This window comes from Macrobrachium rosenbergii, chromosome 15 (assembly GCF_040412425.1).
Source record: "Macrobrachium rosenbergii isolate ZJJX-2024 chromosome 15, ASM4041242v1, whole genome shotgun sequence".
NCBI classification, from domain to species: Eukaryota; Metazoa; Arthropoda; class Malacostraca; order Decapoda; family Palaemonidae; genus Macrobrachium; species Macrobrachium rosenbergii.
The window spans coordinates 46,048,213-46,064,121 of NC_089755.1; the positions used below are offsets into that span (position 1 = coordinate 46,048,213).

At 33.9% G+C, this 15,909-nt stretch overlaps 1 protein-coding gene across 1 annotated transcript in view; it reads right to left on the minus strand.

The window, feature by feature from the left end:
* Positions 1 to 4,822: 4,822 nt before the first annotated feature.
* LOC136846644 (GPI ethanolamine phosphate transferase 1-like) overlaps positions 4,823 to 15,909 on the minus strand; it is a 31,605-nt gene continuing 20,518 nt past the window's right edge. The window contains 5 exon segments of the mRNA XM_067117562.1: positions 4,823 to 5,711; positions 6,801 to 6,992; positions 7,316 to 7,411; positions 7,550 to 7,740; positions 9,516 to 9,679. Coding sequence (XP_066973663.1) covers positions 5,445 to 5,711; positions 6,801 to 6,992; positions 7,316 to 7,411; positions 7,550 to 7,740; positions 9,516 to 9,679 — 910 coding nt within the window. The 3' untranslated portion in view covers positions 4,823 to 5,444.

Below are 15,909 nucleotides of genomic sequence, written 5' to 3' on the forward strand. Positions count from 1 at the left end.
TTGCTCATTTTTCATGCAGAAACTACTTTAATGCAGTAATTTTTTCTTATTAATGTCTCAGGCGGTGAAAGTAGTCAAAACTTTACACTCTAGTGCGGTTTGGTCTGAACTGCAATAGAAAGTCTGTGAACATGATTTAGTTTCAAATTTCAAATGCCCATTGCAATATATAATGAAGTGATTCTGTTTGTTAATCCAAAACTAAATGAATAAGCAAAATGCTAAAGCTTATCCACGTTTCTATATTACCTAAATTAAATGGTACAGTAATTAACAGACTGTATTTCATTATTTATGTGCTTCATTAATATGGAAAACTGACAAGTAGCAATACTGTAAGTTACATTTTATTCCATTGTTTTATAAGCCTCCTTTCTTTAACTCCTGTAGTCGGTGGGAAAAAACCTGTCGTCTCAGCTGGTGCCTATTATTCTCAAACCTGCTGTGGGCATTTTTTCATGGAGAAGCAAACAGTTTTCATGATTTTCGTGAAAAAGTTAAAACTTGATTTTATTCTAAAAATTTTTTTGCTTTGTCTCAAAAATAACAATGGCAAGCACAAACAAGTGAGTTGAGTCTCAAATGCTTTACAAACAATGCTTCTTACATGTAATAATTTCTCTTATTAAGCTGCTGAGAATTATTGCCCTTTATTCCCTTCATCCTTTTCTACATACATCTTAAAAAATTCCCTGTATTTAACACTTTTCATCACAAACTGACCATGTCCAGCAGTGGCAAATACTAAACTCGCATCAGAAAAATCCCCTTTTCTGAGTGGGTTACACTCAAAAGCATCAGCATAAAATGAATGAAGCAAAAAAAAAAAAAAGCAGACAGTTTTAACCTCTCATGAGGAGTTGAAACAAAGTTAATATTTATATTTATGTACAACCCACATGCACCCTATCGTATTAGATTTACATGGATAAGCGTGGTTAGAACTATTAATACGCCTCTTCAGCCCCACAAACCTTAGCAAAGGTGCAGACAATAGCTTGAGAGTGACAGGAAGCTGGAATCCCTATTAACTAACCATCTCAACCCTTACCCTACTGATGCACTAGGAAAGCTCAGAAGTTGGTTACTTTTCTATGGCTTATTATTCTAATCTTATATGAAGACCCTCATCCTTTACCAAGTTGTACATTTGGCTAAGTTTAAAATTTCTCATTACAAACTACTGTAAATGTTTCAACACTTATTATTCAGCCTGTTTGCAAACTAAATGTTCTGACATTTGTCATTCAGCCTGTTAGTGTTTCTCTTGAATTCTCTATCCTAACATATCAATAACAATCCATTAAAAATGTGAAACAGGTACAGTACAAATAAAAGCTAAGGAACAGGTGCCCAAAACTCTATGTACATTTACACAACGGGAAGTTCATCATCTTTACTGGACGAAAATTGGTAATTCTACAAGTTGTGACTTGAATAAAAACTCTAGTTTTTTTTTTAAGCAAGGAAATACAGGCAAGAATTAAATAAAACTACAAACAAATGACCTGTTGTTATGACATCTTACACAGTCTAACTTCCAGGCCTGGAGGGATGATGCTCATGTGAACCTTATTCACAGATTGTTCTGCTTGCAGACAGTTACTAAACTGAGGTAAGCCAAAGTTATGCAAAACTACTTTTGCAATGCAGCACTCACCTTGCCAATAAATAATGATTACCAAGAAAAAATGGATGGAAAAAGGAACAACTTTTTAAGCCTGCAACTGGTCTCATGGCCTTGATTTAGCATCTGTTCTTTGAGTATATTAGATCAAATTATCATATCTGAAAAATCCTAACAAGAATCCCAGTGCCTCTGTATACTTAAGAAAACAACCAATATTAAGCAAAAAGAAATGTACTCATTCCATGGAAGAAATAACTTCAGGTTCACAAACCTACATGGATGTAAATACATGTAATGTGATTACAGTACACCCCCAAGCATATCAACCAATGAATAATGTCTTTGGTGAATTTCAGGAATAAGCTTTTCAAAATAATACCACTGGCATCGGCAAGATATATACACATAACAGCCATTTTATACAAATGTACAAGTTTACATAAAAACAAATATAACAATGAATTTTACACAACTCAAAATACAATAATACTTTTTATAATTCGACACAACTCAGAATATAATAATACTTTTTATAATAAGTTATAAACTAAATTCTGAATGTTTTGTGAGGTAATCTTGAGTAATGGTGTCTTTCTTGGCTAGGAATGTTCACTTACTGATAAAAACACAACAAAATCATTAAACAATGCAGTACATTCAAAATGTACTTATTCTATTACACAATACTTTTAAATAAAATTAGTAGTAAATTAACCTTTATTCCCCAGAGGTAGTGATTCTGCACTATAGCCACAAGACAGAGATAACTTACTGAATATCTTAAAAACAACACATCTGTGTGCTGCTGAGATATTTCCATAAGTTTTGTGTAATTATATATCAAAGGCAAAGACATGAACTTTATAAGGAAAGTATTAAAACTCATTCTTAAAAAACTGAATAACAAACACAAACTTCTGGAGCAGCATTTCTTTTCTGCTGATGGATGTGTACATAGTAGCCTAGGCTAACAATGAAAAATTTACCCAAATGAAAAGATAATATCAAAAAGGACAAAGGAATAATGAACATGAACTTTCAGATGAACACGACCACTGTAGCCTAAGCTAGCATTAAAAAAATTGCACTTGATGAAATGAAAATAACCATACTATAATTGCACTCATTCTATTCTTCATATGCTCAGTAATGTACAGATGACATAGTAATCATGAGTAAAGCACCTCTCCAAATGAATACAACTAAAAACTGATTAGCTAGCTGAAATGCAATGGAGATATGTGAGCCAATCATACCCCTTTACATCCCACATGTATAAACTGAGTGACGTGCTAAGTTTAAACTTTGCCATGACTGGCAATTTGACTTCTGCTGGCGATGGTTTGATAATGGCAACTCGGGGGCATACGGACTAAGATAATCATAAGAAAACAATTCAGTCAATTAATGCTGTCAAATATTCTGTGCTTTGTAACAATAAAAGACCAATTAGTCAGCTAATACTGTAATAGTAACTAATTGGTTTGAAATATAAAAAAACTTCCGAACATAAAAAGCATGACTTTATCCTAACATAAAATAGAATTATGGCTAGGGCAATTAACCTATGTTACACAGCACCAAGTATGCCTTATCCTGACATAAAGTTTATACCTTTATGCTTTTGAGGAAGATGTGTTACCTCACATAATACAGTGGTTTTAGAATGAGTCAGAAGTGACATAATTGTTTGAAAATTCTATATATTAATTTTAAAGTTTGAAAAATACAATGAAAAATTCTCAATGTATTCAGTAATGAATACAACACCTTATTTACCATAAACCTAAATTTTACACTACAGAAGAAAGGGACTTGCTCCTTCACCCCAGTGTTCATTATCAAATGGGGGAGGTTTAGTTAACAATATCACACAAGATAAATAAAAGGCAAGTAAAAAAATGTAATGGGGCAAGAAACAAACATGAAGAGTTAAATATGGCCATGATACTACCATCAATTGACAAAGTAATGAAGGCTAAATTTAAATAATTTGAGGATTAATAAGGGTAAAAACACAACACTATTTACCATGCTGAAAATGAAGACGAGGGAATTACTATGCAACCAGAGAAAATAAAAGGTTAAATATCTGAAACATAAGATTGTTGATTTGGTTGTGCCATTGGCAATTAATTCAGCTTAGGTACTGTAGACAGGTACTGTACAAAGTACATTACACACAGTACTAATTCATATTTATACAAAGTCCGCTTACAGTATAATACGAAACAATGCAAGTTCTTTGAGCCCTCTGTACAGAGTAGTGTCAATAATTTACAATATTTTTCAATAGAATGATGTCTAGAGCATTTTTTGCTAAAGACATTACTCACAGATAACAAAATATAGTTACCATTCAACAGTCATATGGATTTGTTCAAATTCCAAATCATTACCTACAGCACTGCAGTGCCATCCCACTTGCCCTTAAGAAATAAAAATACACTCCTGCCTCCCAGGAATTCTGAAGATTCTTGAGATTTAACTCCACTGTAGACTAGTAATTGACATGTAAACTAAGTTGATTTATGCAGTTGTGATTCTATGTACTCGCAAGTTAAACAGATTACGAAAACTAACAGGCGTTTCTAAGTTTTCATCAAATATACATTATGTACTGTAAAACACCTCCTCATATAAATATCCATTAAAATACAAGCATACATTCTTCTATAATGACCGTATCGAGAGTACTGTAAATTCTTTACTCCACACCAGAAAAATGGTAAAAAATACACAAAGAGAATCACAGCACACAACATAATTTCCCTTTAAACTTTTTATCTTTTCTGGTAAGTATATTTAAATGCTGTTCAGGAATGTACCTACTGTCATAAGTCTTAGATAATATTTTATAAATATTGTGACCATTTCTAACACAGTTATCCTTCACAACTACTATTAATTGTTATAATTTAGCATCACAATAATTCTTATATTACTATTTATACCATAATATATGTAACTTGAAAGTGGTACTAATTTCTTTATTTGCTTTACGGCTATAATCTAATGAATTATTCATCAAGCAATACCCAGCTCACTCCTATTATTTTTCCTTTATTTACCAGATAATACCAACAGCCTGCTTCTGCTATTCTTGCTATATCGTCCTTACTCTGCTGAATTTGTACAATTTAATTTACAATATCCTTAAGTCTTCTCTTTTCCTTAAACACCTCAAATCTATTTTTTTTTTTTTTCAAATGCTTCAGTGTGCGCACAGTAAAAATAACAGAATTGTAAAATATGCTTAACGTCATATTATCTTAAATTTTAATGATGTATTTACAAAAAGGATGTAAAAGCCCTAAATAAGTATAAATAAGTATTTTCACCACTTTCTATAATTCAGAGTACACCAGGTGGACAAATCTTGATACAATGGAAGAATGTTATATGTAAATGTTAATTTCTTTTGCTATATTATTTAAGATTTCTTAAAGCTTGCTTCACTCTTGCATGTACATTAATTTTTTTCCTTTTTGCATAAGAGCAAAATTATATATTGTACATTTCTGGAACACTTTGAGAAGCAGCCAAAGCTAGACAAAATACAGTACTAGCCTAAATGTGTAACTTGACCTTTATACATAGAAGGTGACTCAACAAGCAATACTTATATATATGTATATATATTTATATACATAGTACCATTTACTTTGAAAAACCACTACCTTTGTGAATTGATTCATAGTACCTTGTCCAACTTGGACAATTAAGAACAATTGTCTTTTTTTTTAAGGCAAACATGTATACTATATCAAAAACTTTCTAAATAAAATTATATCTTTTTAGCCATAAAACTGTATTAATCCCTATGAGGTCTACTAACCGAGACCCTTGGTAAAACGCAATCACCTTCCTTAGATGTCTTTAAAATTGTAAAAGTTGTAAGAAACTTGGAGATGAAAAGTAAAAGTATCAGGAAAAGTGTAGTAGCCATAGAAATGATGTAATGGCTAAGGGATGTGCCTATATCCAACCATGAACCCTCTGTGCGGATAAGGAAGAAGAAATGGAGAGCCATGAAGTCGGACATAACCAGGAAAACATAAAAGAGTGCTCTTGTTGGAACCTGAAATCAAAAGACATGATATTCAAAAAAGTTAGAGGAAGACAACTTTTGAGCAGTCACATTGATGAATTCCATTATGCCTACAGAACAATGAAGATATATTCAATACTGTAATTCTATTTTGCAAAAAAAAAAAAAATAAGCATTCATTAATCTCATACTGCTATATATTTTATTAGTTTTCTTGAAAATTTTTCCATTAAAATATTTTTAAAAAGTTACATAAGCCTTCACTCAGATTTATGCAATCTCTGTGGTCTAGTTAAACTGTCTTTGTAGTAATAATAAGCAACTGTGGTCTAGTTTAACTGTCTTTATAGTAATAATAAGCAATTTGAACTTACATATCTTTGCTTCATTTAATTACTGTTGTTCAAGTAACCCATACTTTAGTATAGCTTTTATTTAACTAAGATGATTATTATCATAAGGCAGTTTCCTATCTGACCAATGACTTTGATTTGATCAAATGGTTGTTTACTTCTCTGCAAACTCATATACAATACAAAATATCATACATTCAGACAAAATATATAGTATACCTTTAGGATGGAAAATCTTTAGTTGTAATTCTATAACCCTCAAAATTTATACAACAATAACATACTACAGGTAGTCCCCAGGTTACGGTGGCTCCAACTTACGGCGTTCCATACTTGTAGCGCTTTTTCAAATATATTCATAAAATCAGTTCCGGGTTACAGCTGATGTTCTGAAGCCTACAGTTACGGCACCGTGACTTGCATTATGGTTCCGTAACTAGGATTACGGCACCGTAGGTGCTGATGTTCCGAGTTACGGTGTTTTCCGACTTACAGCACGCTGCTGGAATCGAACTCCCGCCGTAACCCAGGGACTGCCTTACTGCATAACCTTTGAGTCATCATGGGGAATTTTTTTGTCTTTTATGGGAATACTAAAATAATCTGAGACTCCTTTTCAAATGCAGACCCATCCCTGTTCCATATGGTGTACTTTCACTGGCAAAACAAAATATATAAATACTTAAAACAACTTTACCCATATTCATCATTACACAATTATGAATAAACAAGAGATACTTGACAAGGGACATTCAATGTCACTTACCTCGATAAGGGTGCAAATAGCATGGAAGAAACATGTGACTAGTAAAAAGGGGATGATGACCTTGAATAACAGCAAACCACCCATGATGAATGGTGAAAATACAGTAACAAAACAGTAAACAAAACTTGGATCGAAGCTGTTTATGCTGGCAATGTTACCCGTTCCAAAAAATGCCAGTATTATGAAGAACAGCTGGTGTGACAAGTTAAGGAAGTTTAATAATGAAGAGAGTATTCAATAATATTTATATTAAAGCTTGCAGCTCATGTATAAAGCTTCCCACTATCTAATATAATACTGTAAACTCAACTGTAAAAAAAATTTAAATTTCCTTGTTGAAAACTTTTAACAATAGGAATAATTTTAACAAACCTCCCAAAAGCTTGGCATCTCTATGCTATATAGAGGGATTGGCTATCATATTAAGTATCATAACAATATATGGCTTTTCAATAAACAAGTAAAAAAACAATGTTTTATGCTCTTGTGAGAATATTATAAGGCCAAAAGGATACAAAGAAGTATGCTCGTCGAACATCCGACCACTCTAGCACTCTTTCTGAGCTTTCGGGCGCTTCTTTACCCCAAGATGCAAATTTCAGCATTGCAATCTGCATTGATAAACAGACAAGAATTGTATATGAAATACACACTGAAATAAATCTTGCAAGCAGTATAAAAAATGACTTCCAACTTAACTCATTTATTGTCCAGTACAGTATAAGGAGACATATAAACCAAGAGCTCACCTGAACATTTTCTCCAGCAAGATAGAATTCCAAAATAAGCCACAGAAACATTGCAATGGTGAGTGCAATGTAAAAGAACCCTTCATGTCTGATGCACAGCAACAAAAACGGGCATAAAAGGGCTGCAGTTACTGACAGGAGTCGGCCCATGACATTCCGAGAGCCCAAAAGTGGTAGGAGAAATGACAGAACTGAAATAGAAGTAGACTTGAGCATAGTATTATTTCAATTTATAAACAGCCTAGTCATCACACAGCACAAATACAACCACAAAAACGGTCATCATCAGTTATTGTTATTCTTTACTATCAAAACTAATACAAGTTCTTTCCTTCACAGAGACTACATACCGTGAATAAGAAAAAAATTTAAGTTTTAAATCAAATTAGGTCTACTGCAATATATGAAAATATATTTGAAAAGAAATATTTTAAGTATGTGAAACTGCAGCTGGTTGTCTTACCAATAAAATTATGAGAGATGAAAAGACTTATGACCAATCTTTGGTTTGGGTGACTGCCTAAAAGAGCATGCAATTTATAAGCCATTATAAAGGTCATCTTCAAGAATAGAAGCCTTACAAAGGTATTACTCCAAGATTCAAAGGGATCTTGTTCTCAGCATGTTAATATAACCACTCAAGTTTCAATAACCTTAAGTTTGAGAACTAATGCAAGAGCTACCCTATAACCCTTAATTTGCCTCCATGAAAAGCACCAGCAGCTTCTCATGAAGGCAAAGGTGAAGAGGGAAGTCTGGACTTAAGCGCATACAGGCACAGAGATAACTGACACCCTTTCAAGTACACCTCCCAATGAACTTGTACAACTTTGACCAATACAGATTGATGGTTTGAAGATTTACAGAAGTGGGCCACGGGTGCTGCAGCGACTGATGAAAAGCCTCTCTCTCAGTTCATGCTCAACAGTCTCAGATGTAAAACTGGATAATTCATGACACTAATATAGAGAATAAACTGGCAAGCCAATCATGCCGAAGCTATTAATGTCATCTATATCTAAATGGAAGACCTCAGCTTCCTTAGACCTGGCAAAGCAGACCACATGGAGTGAATGCATAAACGTCTAGATTATCCAAGCTGTGAAGCATGGCTCTTAATTGACATGTTGATGGATCTTGTTGAATTGGACAATACACAGGAGGTTTGTGATTTATGCTGACTACCAATGTGAAGAGGTAAAAAGAATAAATTCAAGCCTAAAAAATGTATGTTTCTCCATGTTGGTACACTCTCCTGTAACTGCAAATTTGGTACAGTTGGAAAGTACTCAATATTATCAGAAAATATCTTAACCAAGAAAAATAACCAAACAACAGGATCCAATATTAAAACTGTAGCAAAAAACTGCCATAAAATTCCTTTCAAAAGCTAAACAATTTTGGCAGATTCTGCATTTAATATTTGTGCAGCAGTTTCCATGATGCTCTGCATTTACTAATAGCTAACAGGAAAGCTTGTTTTAAACTGCTATACTGTACTGATTTGTGAACAAAAATGTCTACCACATGCTCTGCATGCAAATTCTCAATTCCCAATGTTGCTAAAGGGCCTCACAAGGTGATGTCCTTGGATGAGAAAATGGATATATTTCACTATTTTATGAATGGCAGCACACAGCATATATTGTAAGGGATATCAGCATGTCTAATAGACTCTATGAACAATTCATGTAGCTTAAGACAAGTCTGAGACAAGCACTGCCCAAGATTCATCTTCTTCGGCCAAGAAAATGTACAGTGTGTGGCGTCGCACTGTTAATGGGAGAGAATAAATGCTTAATGACTCGATGCACAAACATTATCAGCTTGGCATTGGTTTTTAAAAAAATAAAATTGATGTGATGGACACTGTGCAGATGTGGGAAGTGCAATTAAACAAACAATTACCATAACAGTCTTTCCAGTTTCATTTAATTATGCTAAACATAAAATATGCCATCCTTACATAATATTCCCCATGCAGTAATTTGGTTCGTGTAAGGAAGACCCTCTTTTTGTTTGATGCTGAAGGCGGTCGTGTGAACCAAATACACAGACACCAATACCATCACGCCTTGAACATATACCACGGAAGGGATATTCCTTGGAAGGCCACCATCACTTCCACACCTGTGATGATCAATGAAGAAAATTAAAAACATTTTTTTTTTAAATCAGTTTTTTAAAATATGCATAATTGTAATAAAAACTATCAATTAGCTCCATGTACTACTATAAGTGCATTAACTATGTCCAATGATGCAATGTAATAATTATGAGACTGTGTGCCTGATGTCATGCCCAAAATGATGCTGAATCTTACCTAAATACTAGCCATAGGCATTACTATCATAATCTCTCCTTTACATATACAGGTAAAAACCAATTAGTACGCAGAAGACAAGTAATGGCAATTTTTTCAAAGAACACTTGAGATGGCTACATCAGTATTTTTTTATTATTCAATACAAAAGTCATGTCACAAATGCAAGAAATTCCCCAAACCCTGATATACAAATGAATGAAAAAATAAAAAGATCTATTTAAAAATTTAATTATTTTCTAATACCTTGATGCATTGTAGAAAATCAGTTTTTCTACATCATCCAAGGACAAAAGCTTTCTTAAATGCACAGAATCAAACAAATGCTGTAATACTGCTCTACAAAAAAGTTCTATAACATTGATGAAGTACTGCAACTAAGTGTCAGTGCTACACAACAGGTTTTTACCACACTAAAAAGATCTTGTACTACATATGAGAGAAATGTTTTCTTTTCATGTGATTACAAATCCTGCCCTACAGAAAAAAGCATAATGCTGGCAAGGAGGGCTAAGAGTTCCATTAGGAATCCTGGCATTAGAATTGGCCTATTCCTAGATTTACATAAACACAAACTTCCCCTTCAATACTGATTTTAACAATGTTTTTTTAGCACAACTAGTTTTTCATACAAAGCCTTCAACCATATTATAACCATATCATGGTCAGCAAAGATCCCCAGACTCACAGTCTTTTGTTCAGAAAAAGACAGCATGTTCTAGTGACACTAGAACAAACAAGCAAATCAATCATATGAATAGAAGTGGAAAACCACAAATCTTGCCGAACAAAACAGGCTGGAGAGCAAACTACAGAATTGCTGCCAGTTTGAAAGACAAAATATTAGGTTGCTGGCAGAGGGATGCCTAAGGGTCTAGGTGGAGCTATTGTTACGAGAGAGAGCTCTTTTTCTTTTATGAATTAAAGTTTGTGAGTCTGATGACCATTGCAGACAGTGTTGTAGTTACAATATGATTGATGGGATTGTTAAGGACAAATTTAATTTTCTAAAAACAAAATTTTTCCATACAAACCCACTACTTTTAATCAGCCCACATCCATGGTATTCATATATTCTAAGACACTCAACTTCTATATTCAAAAGAAAACCATCTGCTGGCCAGCAGCACTTTCAGGTACACCTGCAAGAAAAACAGCCTGGACGCAATTGGGGCTATCTCTGAAGCAGGTTTGGTAACTATCAACAATGGTTACAAGTACCAAAGCAGCCATAATACGAAAGAAAAATGATCACAGTACACTCAGCAGTACTCAGGAAGCTCAATTGTCATGGTCCTAGCTTCCAAAAATGATGAGGCAATCAGCCAGTATGGCATAGGCCTAACATTTATGTTTGTGCTCTAGCATGTTAAATACAGTATCAAGATGAACTGTTGTGACATATACAGGTATTTTGATTCCTGGCTTATATTTATGAAGACTATAGGTATTTTTGTACTGATTTCACAGAAAACAAAATGAGAAAAAAAGTTTTCTTACAGGCTAGTATCATCTATTGTGATTATTGTGAAGTATCAGCTGTTAATGTTTGCAAACTTTATCGTTTTAGTTTGTACTGTACACCAATAAAAAGAGCCACAGCAACTAGTAAACTGCAGATATAACCAAAAGACCAACCAAAGAAATGCAACCCTGTTTCCAAGTAATTTTGTAATTTGAAAGCCCTAAAAACAGGGAAACTACTGCCAAGAAGATCAACTAAATATGTTCTGCTGCCATTAATACTCGTGGCTGTTTGTTTTGCCCCTGTATATGGTTTTACAAACAGTAATTTTTATAAATTCCAAGCTTTACATAGAATCTAGTCTTTGGACAATGTTGATAATTCTATGTTTCTTATAATATTTATTGTGATTTGTGCCAATTAGCATAAAAAATATGGAAAATAAAAACATTCTGCATGATGTAATGTATATATGAAAACCATTTCAAGATACTGACTTCTGTATTGCTATTTACTTTTGGACTTTCAATTACATTTTTTCATAGTATCTCAACTTGGCAGCAATATTATGGACGTAAAATATGTTTTGAGGGAGAAACTTGGGTGATTAAATAAGCTTTCATTGGGATCACCAAATAATCATAAGAATATTACAATGCTATTCATACAAGTTACATTTAACCAATCATCATTGAGTTGCTGACCACTTCTAAATGCATTTTCAACAGATGAAAAGAAAAAAACAGAGCGTAGTTTTGAGAGTGTGTTTTTTTTCGTGAACAAAAGACTTACTGAAGACTTCAACATTGGCATAACTTGACCGAAGTGGTTGCCATGAACAAACTAATTTTGTTTTTAAAAAACTACATTTATTTCAGAACAAATCCAACAATTAAACTTAGCCTGAATTACAATTTAAGCAGGGAGAACTGAGATGCTGAAAACCCTCAACTGGCTAATTTGGAAACAATCATATCAAAACTAAGGAGTCCATAACTGCAATTTCACAGGGTACTGCAGTAAGAAAAGTAAGTCAGGAACATACTTACCAACAAGGGTGACGAAGACAAAGAATCTGTCAGTCCTCAACTAGTGCTGGTATACCTACTACATCCTACTGCTAATAAAGCCATGATTAGTAAGGCACAAAGCCAAATAAGTGTCACATGCCCAAGAAAGGTACTCGAATGTCTAGCATTCCATGTGTCTGCCATAATAACAGTTGAGACAAAAATACTGCTAAGAGAACAGATGAACAAGATACAATTAGTATACGTGTAAGTTACAAATATTTCTCAGTACAGTACTGTAATCTGTTATCTTACTGCACTGGATTCCATTGCTTGATAAGAGTTACAAAGTACCATGCATGAAGCTACCGATCTGTCCAAAAGGTGTGGATGTCAGGATGGTATCCTCAGGTCCCAAGATCTGACCTGTATGTTAGATTGTGCAAAATGGAGCAACATCCTCTGCTTGGGGCAGGAAAAAGTTAAATTTCTGCAATATCGGTAATAGCATCACACCTGCTGATGAGTTTGTCCTTTTCAGTCTAACTGAATGACCTTCAATCGGTTGTCCATGCATCTTCAAGTTACCATGGAATCAGCAAGGTTGATGGTGGTGTAGGCACTTCTCAAAACTGCGAAGTCTCCTAGGAATGATTCACCTATTAGCTAATAACAATCTCTCTGGAGTTCCATAAATTATTCAATATATCAGAATATACAGACACAATGACAGGAGGGAACCATGTAAAAGTTGCTGGTAAAAAGGCTAATTAGTACATTGTTTTTAACTAGTATATTACTATTCAATGAATATCACTTATTAACATCCAGTAAAAACTCAAATACCAGAGCACATGAAAACACAATTCTAGCTAAATGAAAGCAGCATACACCTCTAAAACCAACTGGAAGAGTATTTACAATACTACCCTTTCGCCAAGTAACATCCATGATTGAGACAAAAGGCAGTAAGACCTTACTCAGTCAGCACTGAAAAAAAAACACCACCTGGAAATTTGACAAACATCTTTATATGCACTAGCAAAGGAATGCAATAAGATATAATGAATACAAGTTTGTGAGACTGAATAGAAAAAGAGAATCACTGGTGCCAAAAAGTCTAGGAAAACTGGAACCTCATTACCAGCAGGGTAGACACATGAAAATGTAGCTCTTAACTTCCTAGAACCCCAGGATCCATACGGTGCATGCACAGTGCTGCCAGCAAGCAGACAAAGTTCTTTTTAAGAAATAGTTTCTACAATTTGTGAAGAAAACAAATGTGGGCCAATTACAAGTAATGGATTTGCTGTAAAATTAACAAGCAATGTTAACTTCTCCCTTTCATATCTGGCAAAAATACTTCATCCTTTAACACACAACAAAAGACAACTCGTCTTAGAGATGGGAATTCAGGCAGAAAGTGCACAAGGTAAAATGAAAGTGGAGATATCTCATAAAAATTCAAGCTCCGTACGGAAAAAGCCTCATGTAAAATTGTTAATGATAATAACAATGAAAAAATTAACATACTGTATGATTATGATTAGCACACAGCCCTGAAGCATATTCTTTTCAAGGTCAGACAGCATTAACCTAAACTAAATATATGTTAAAATATTTCATATTTACCTTTCTTAATAATTTCATAACCACTACATGACCATGGTAAAAGTACAAAAAGGGGGTATCAATAAGTTAGCACACTGCCTCATGGTGAGTACTGTCTGTAAAAAATTATTTTCATAAAAATGTTGAATACTAATTAATGTTTAATAACTACAAACCACTTATTTTGCTTATGGAGTAACAGTCAAATTACTTCAGTGCTGAACTGCAACTTAAAGAGTGAATAAAAACCTATGGTTGCATAAGGCCTCCTATCACCAGGGTGAATCTCTCAGCTCACCTGTTTTTACATTCAATTACCATATCAACAAGTTTTAAGAAGTAAACATGACAGTATGGCACACTAAGGGTCTGGGAGAAGGGAACCCCAGAACAGTAAGTTTTGTATTCAGGGAGCATAAATATATGTGCTCTTAATAACAAATCAATCGTACAATAGTCTTAGTAAGTTCAAAGGAATCTGAGCTTCAATAATCATGTCTGGCCATCCTTGAGAAAAACTATTGCTCTTGTTTGTCTTGCCCATGGTCATTTCAGCTAGTAGTAAAGGGCGACTACATTCTCAAATACCTGACACATTAGAGTTTTTTGTAGCTAATCCTCACTACTGAGCATCCAGGCTGCCATTCCTGCAATGATTATTTGTACACCATTTATATAACTTTTTCACTACAGACTACAATTGCATTCTTTCGCAGCTTGGTTTGTCTGGAAAAAAATCTTACTGGCTTCACTCCATGCTGTAAAGCAAGCTAAGAAGTAAATGAAAATACACATGGTAAGTGCGAAAGATGTATCCCCCAAAAATGGCAGTTTTCACCTAAGTGTAAACACCACTTCAATAAGTTACAATTACCTAAGCACCAGGAAATTTCTTTGTTTATTGGGCATTAATATATAAGTAAAATACAAGGTTTGTTTGTTATATGATCACACTGACCTAACAAACCTGTTTCGGATGAAAAATATACAATAGCATCTGAAGTTTGGGGGTAACTGTTAAGCCCCTTTTCCTGATAACAGATAAAAAGTTAAGTTACAGTGATTAACTTGTTATGCCATTCAACTGAGAATAGCTAAAAAGTTAAGTTACAGTGATTAACTTGAATTCAATGCCTTGAAACATGTTAGTCTTTATCACAAGTTCTTGTTACTCTATCTAAACTATATCATACAATTACAATAAAAGGATAAATGGAGTCCTAAGATTTGAGACAATAGCTCCAAATTTTTCTATTCACTTTCTTACTTACAAAACTTCAGCCTTCTCTTGATAAACTATTAAGCGAATGATTGAGAATAACTTGAGTAACGGACCTTTCCAACTCCGGATTTTGGGAATAAAAGTTTATCATGAGGTTGATGGATGGACATATACTGTACCATGATAATACCTTTTAGTGTCTCATTTTTATTATTGGAAAGAAACATTTTAAGTTTATGGAGAGGAAGTACTTAACTCTACAAGATGCTGAGTCAAGCACGCTTAAACAAGACTAGCTGTTAGTTTAACACTATAAATTACTGCTTAAGGTATACTGTAATAGGTTGATGGTGTCATAAGCGAAATTCACAACTGAAACCTATTAGGAAATATGGTTTTCATGCTACTTTTCTTTGGAGATAAGTTACATACATCCTGGTAATAGATAAAGTTTGATCTCTGAGCCCCAACACTGTTTGATGGTTGTATCACACAATTTCATAAAAGTCATGCATTCACGCATTGTTAATTTCTATACTGTAAGTGATGTTATATATTCAGGCATAACCTTAACATGGGAGCACAAACAATGCAAGAAAATGTACATCGGCTAAAATCCGCCTTAGAAAAAAGAAAAATTGTAAAAAAGGCAGAGTGCACCACTAAGTGTAAAAATAAAAGGTTCAAGTCAGTATATTACTATAAATCTGGAGCTCATGATTTCATTCA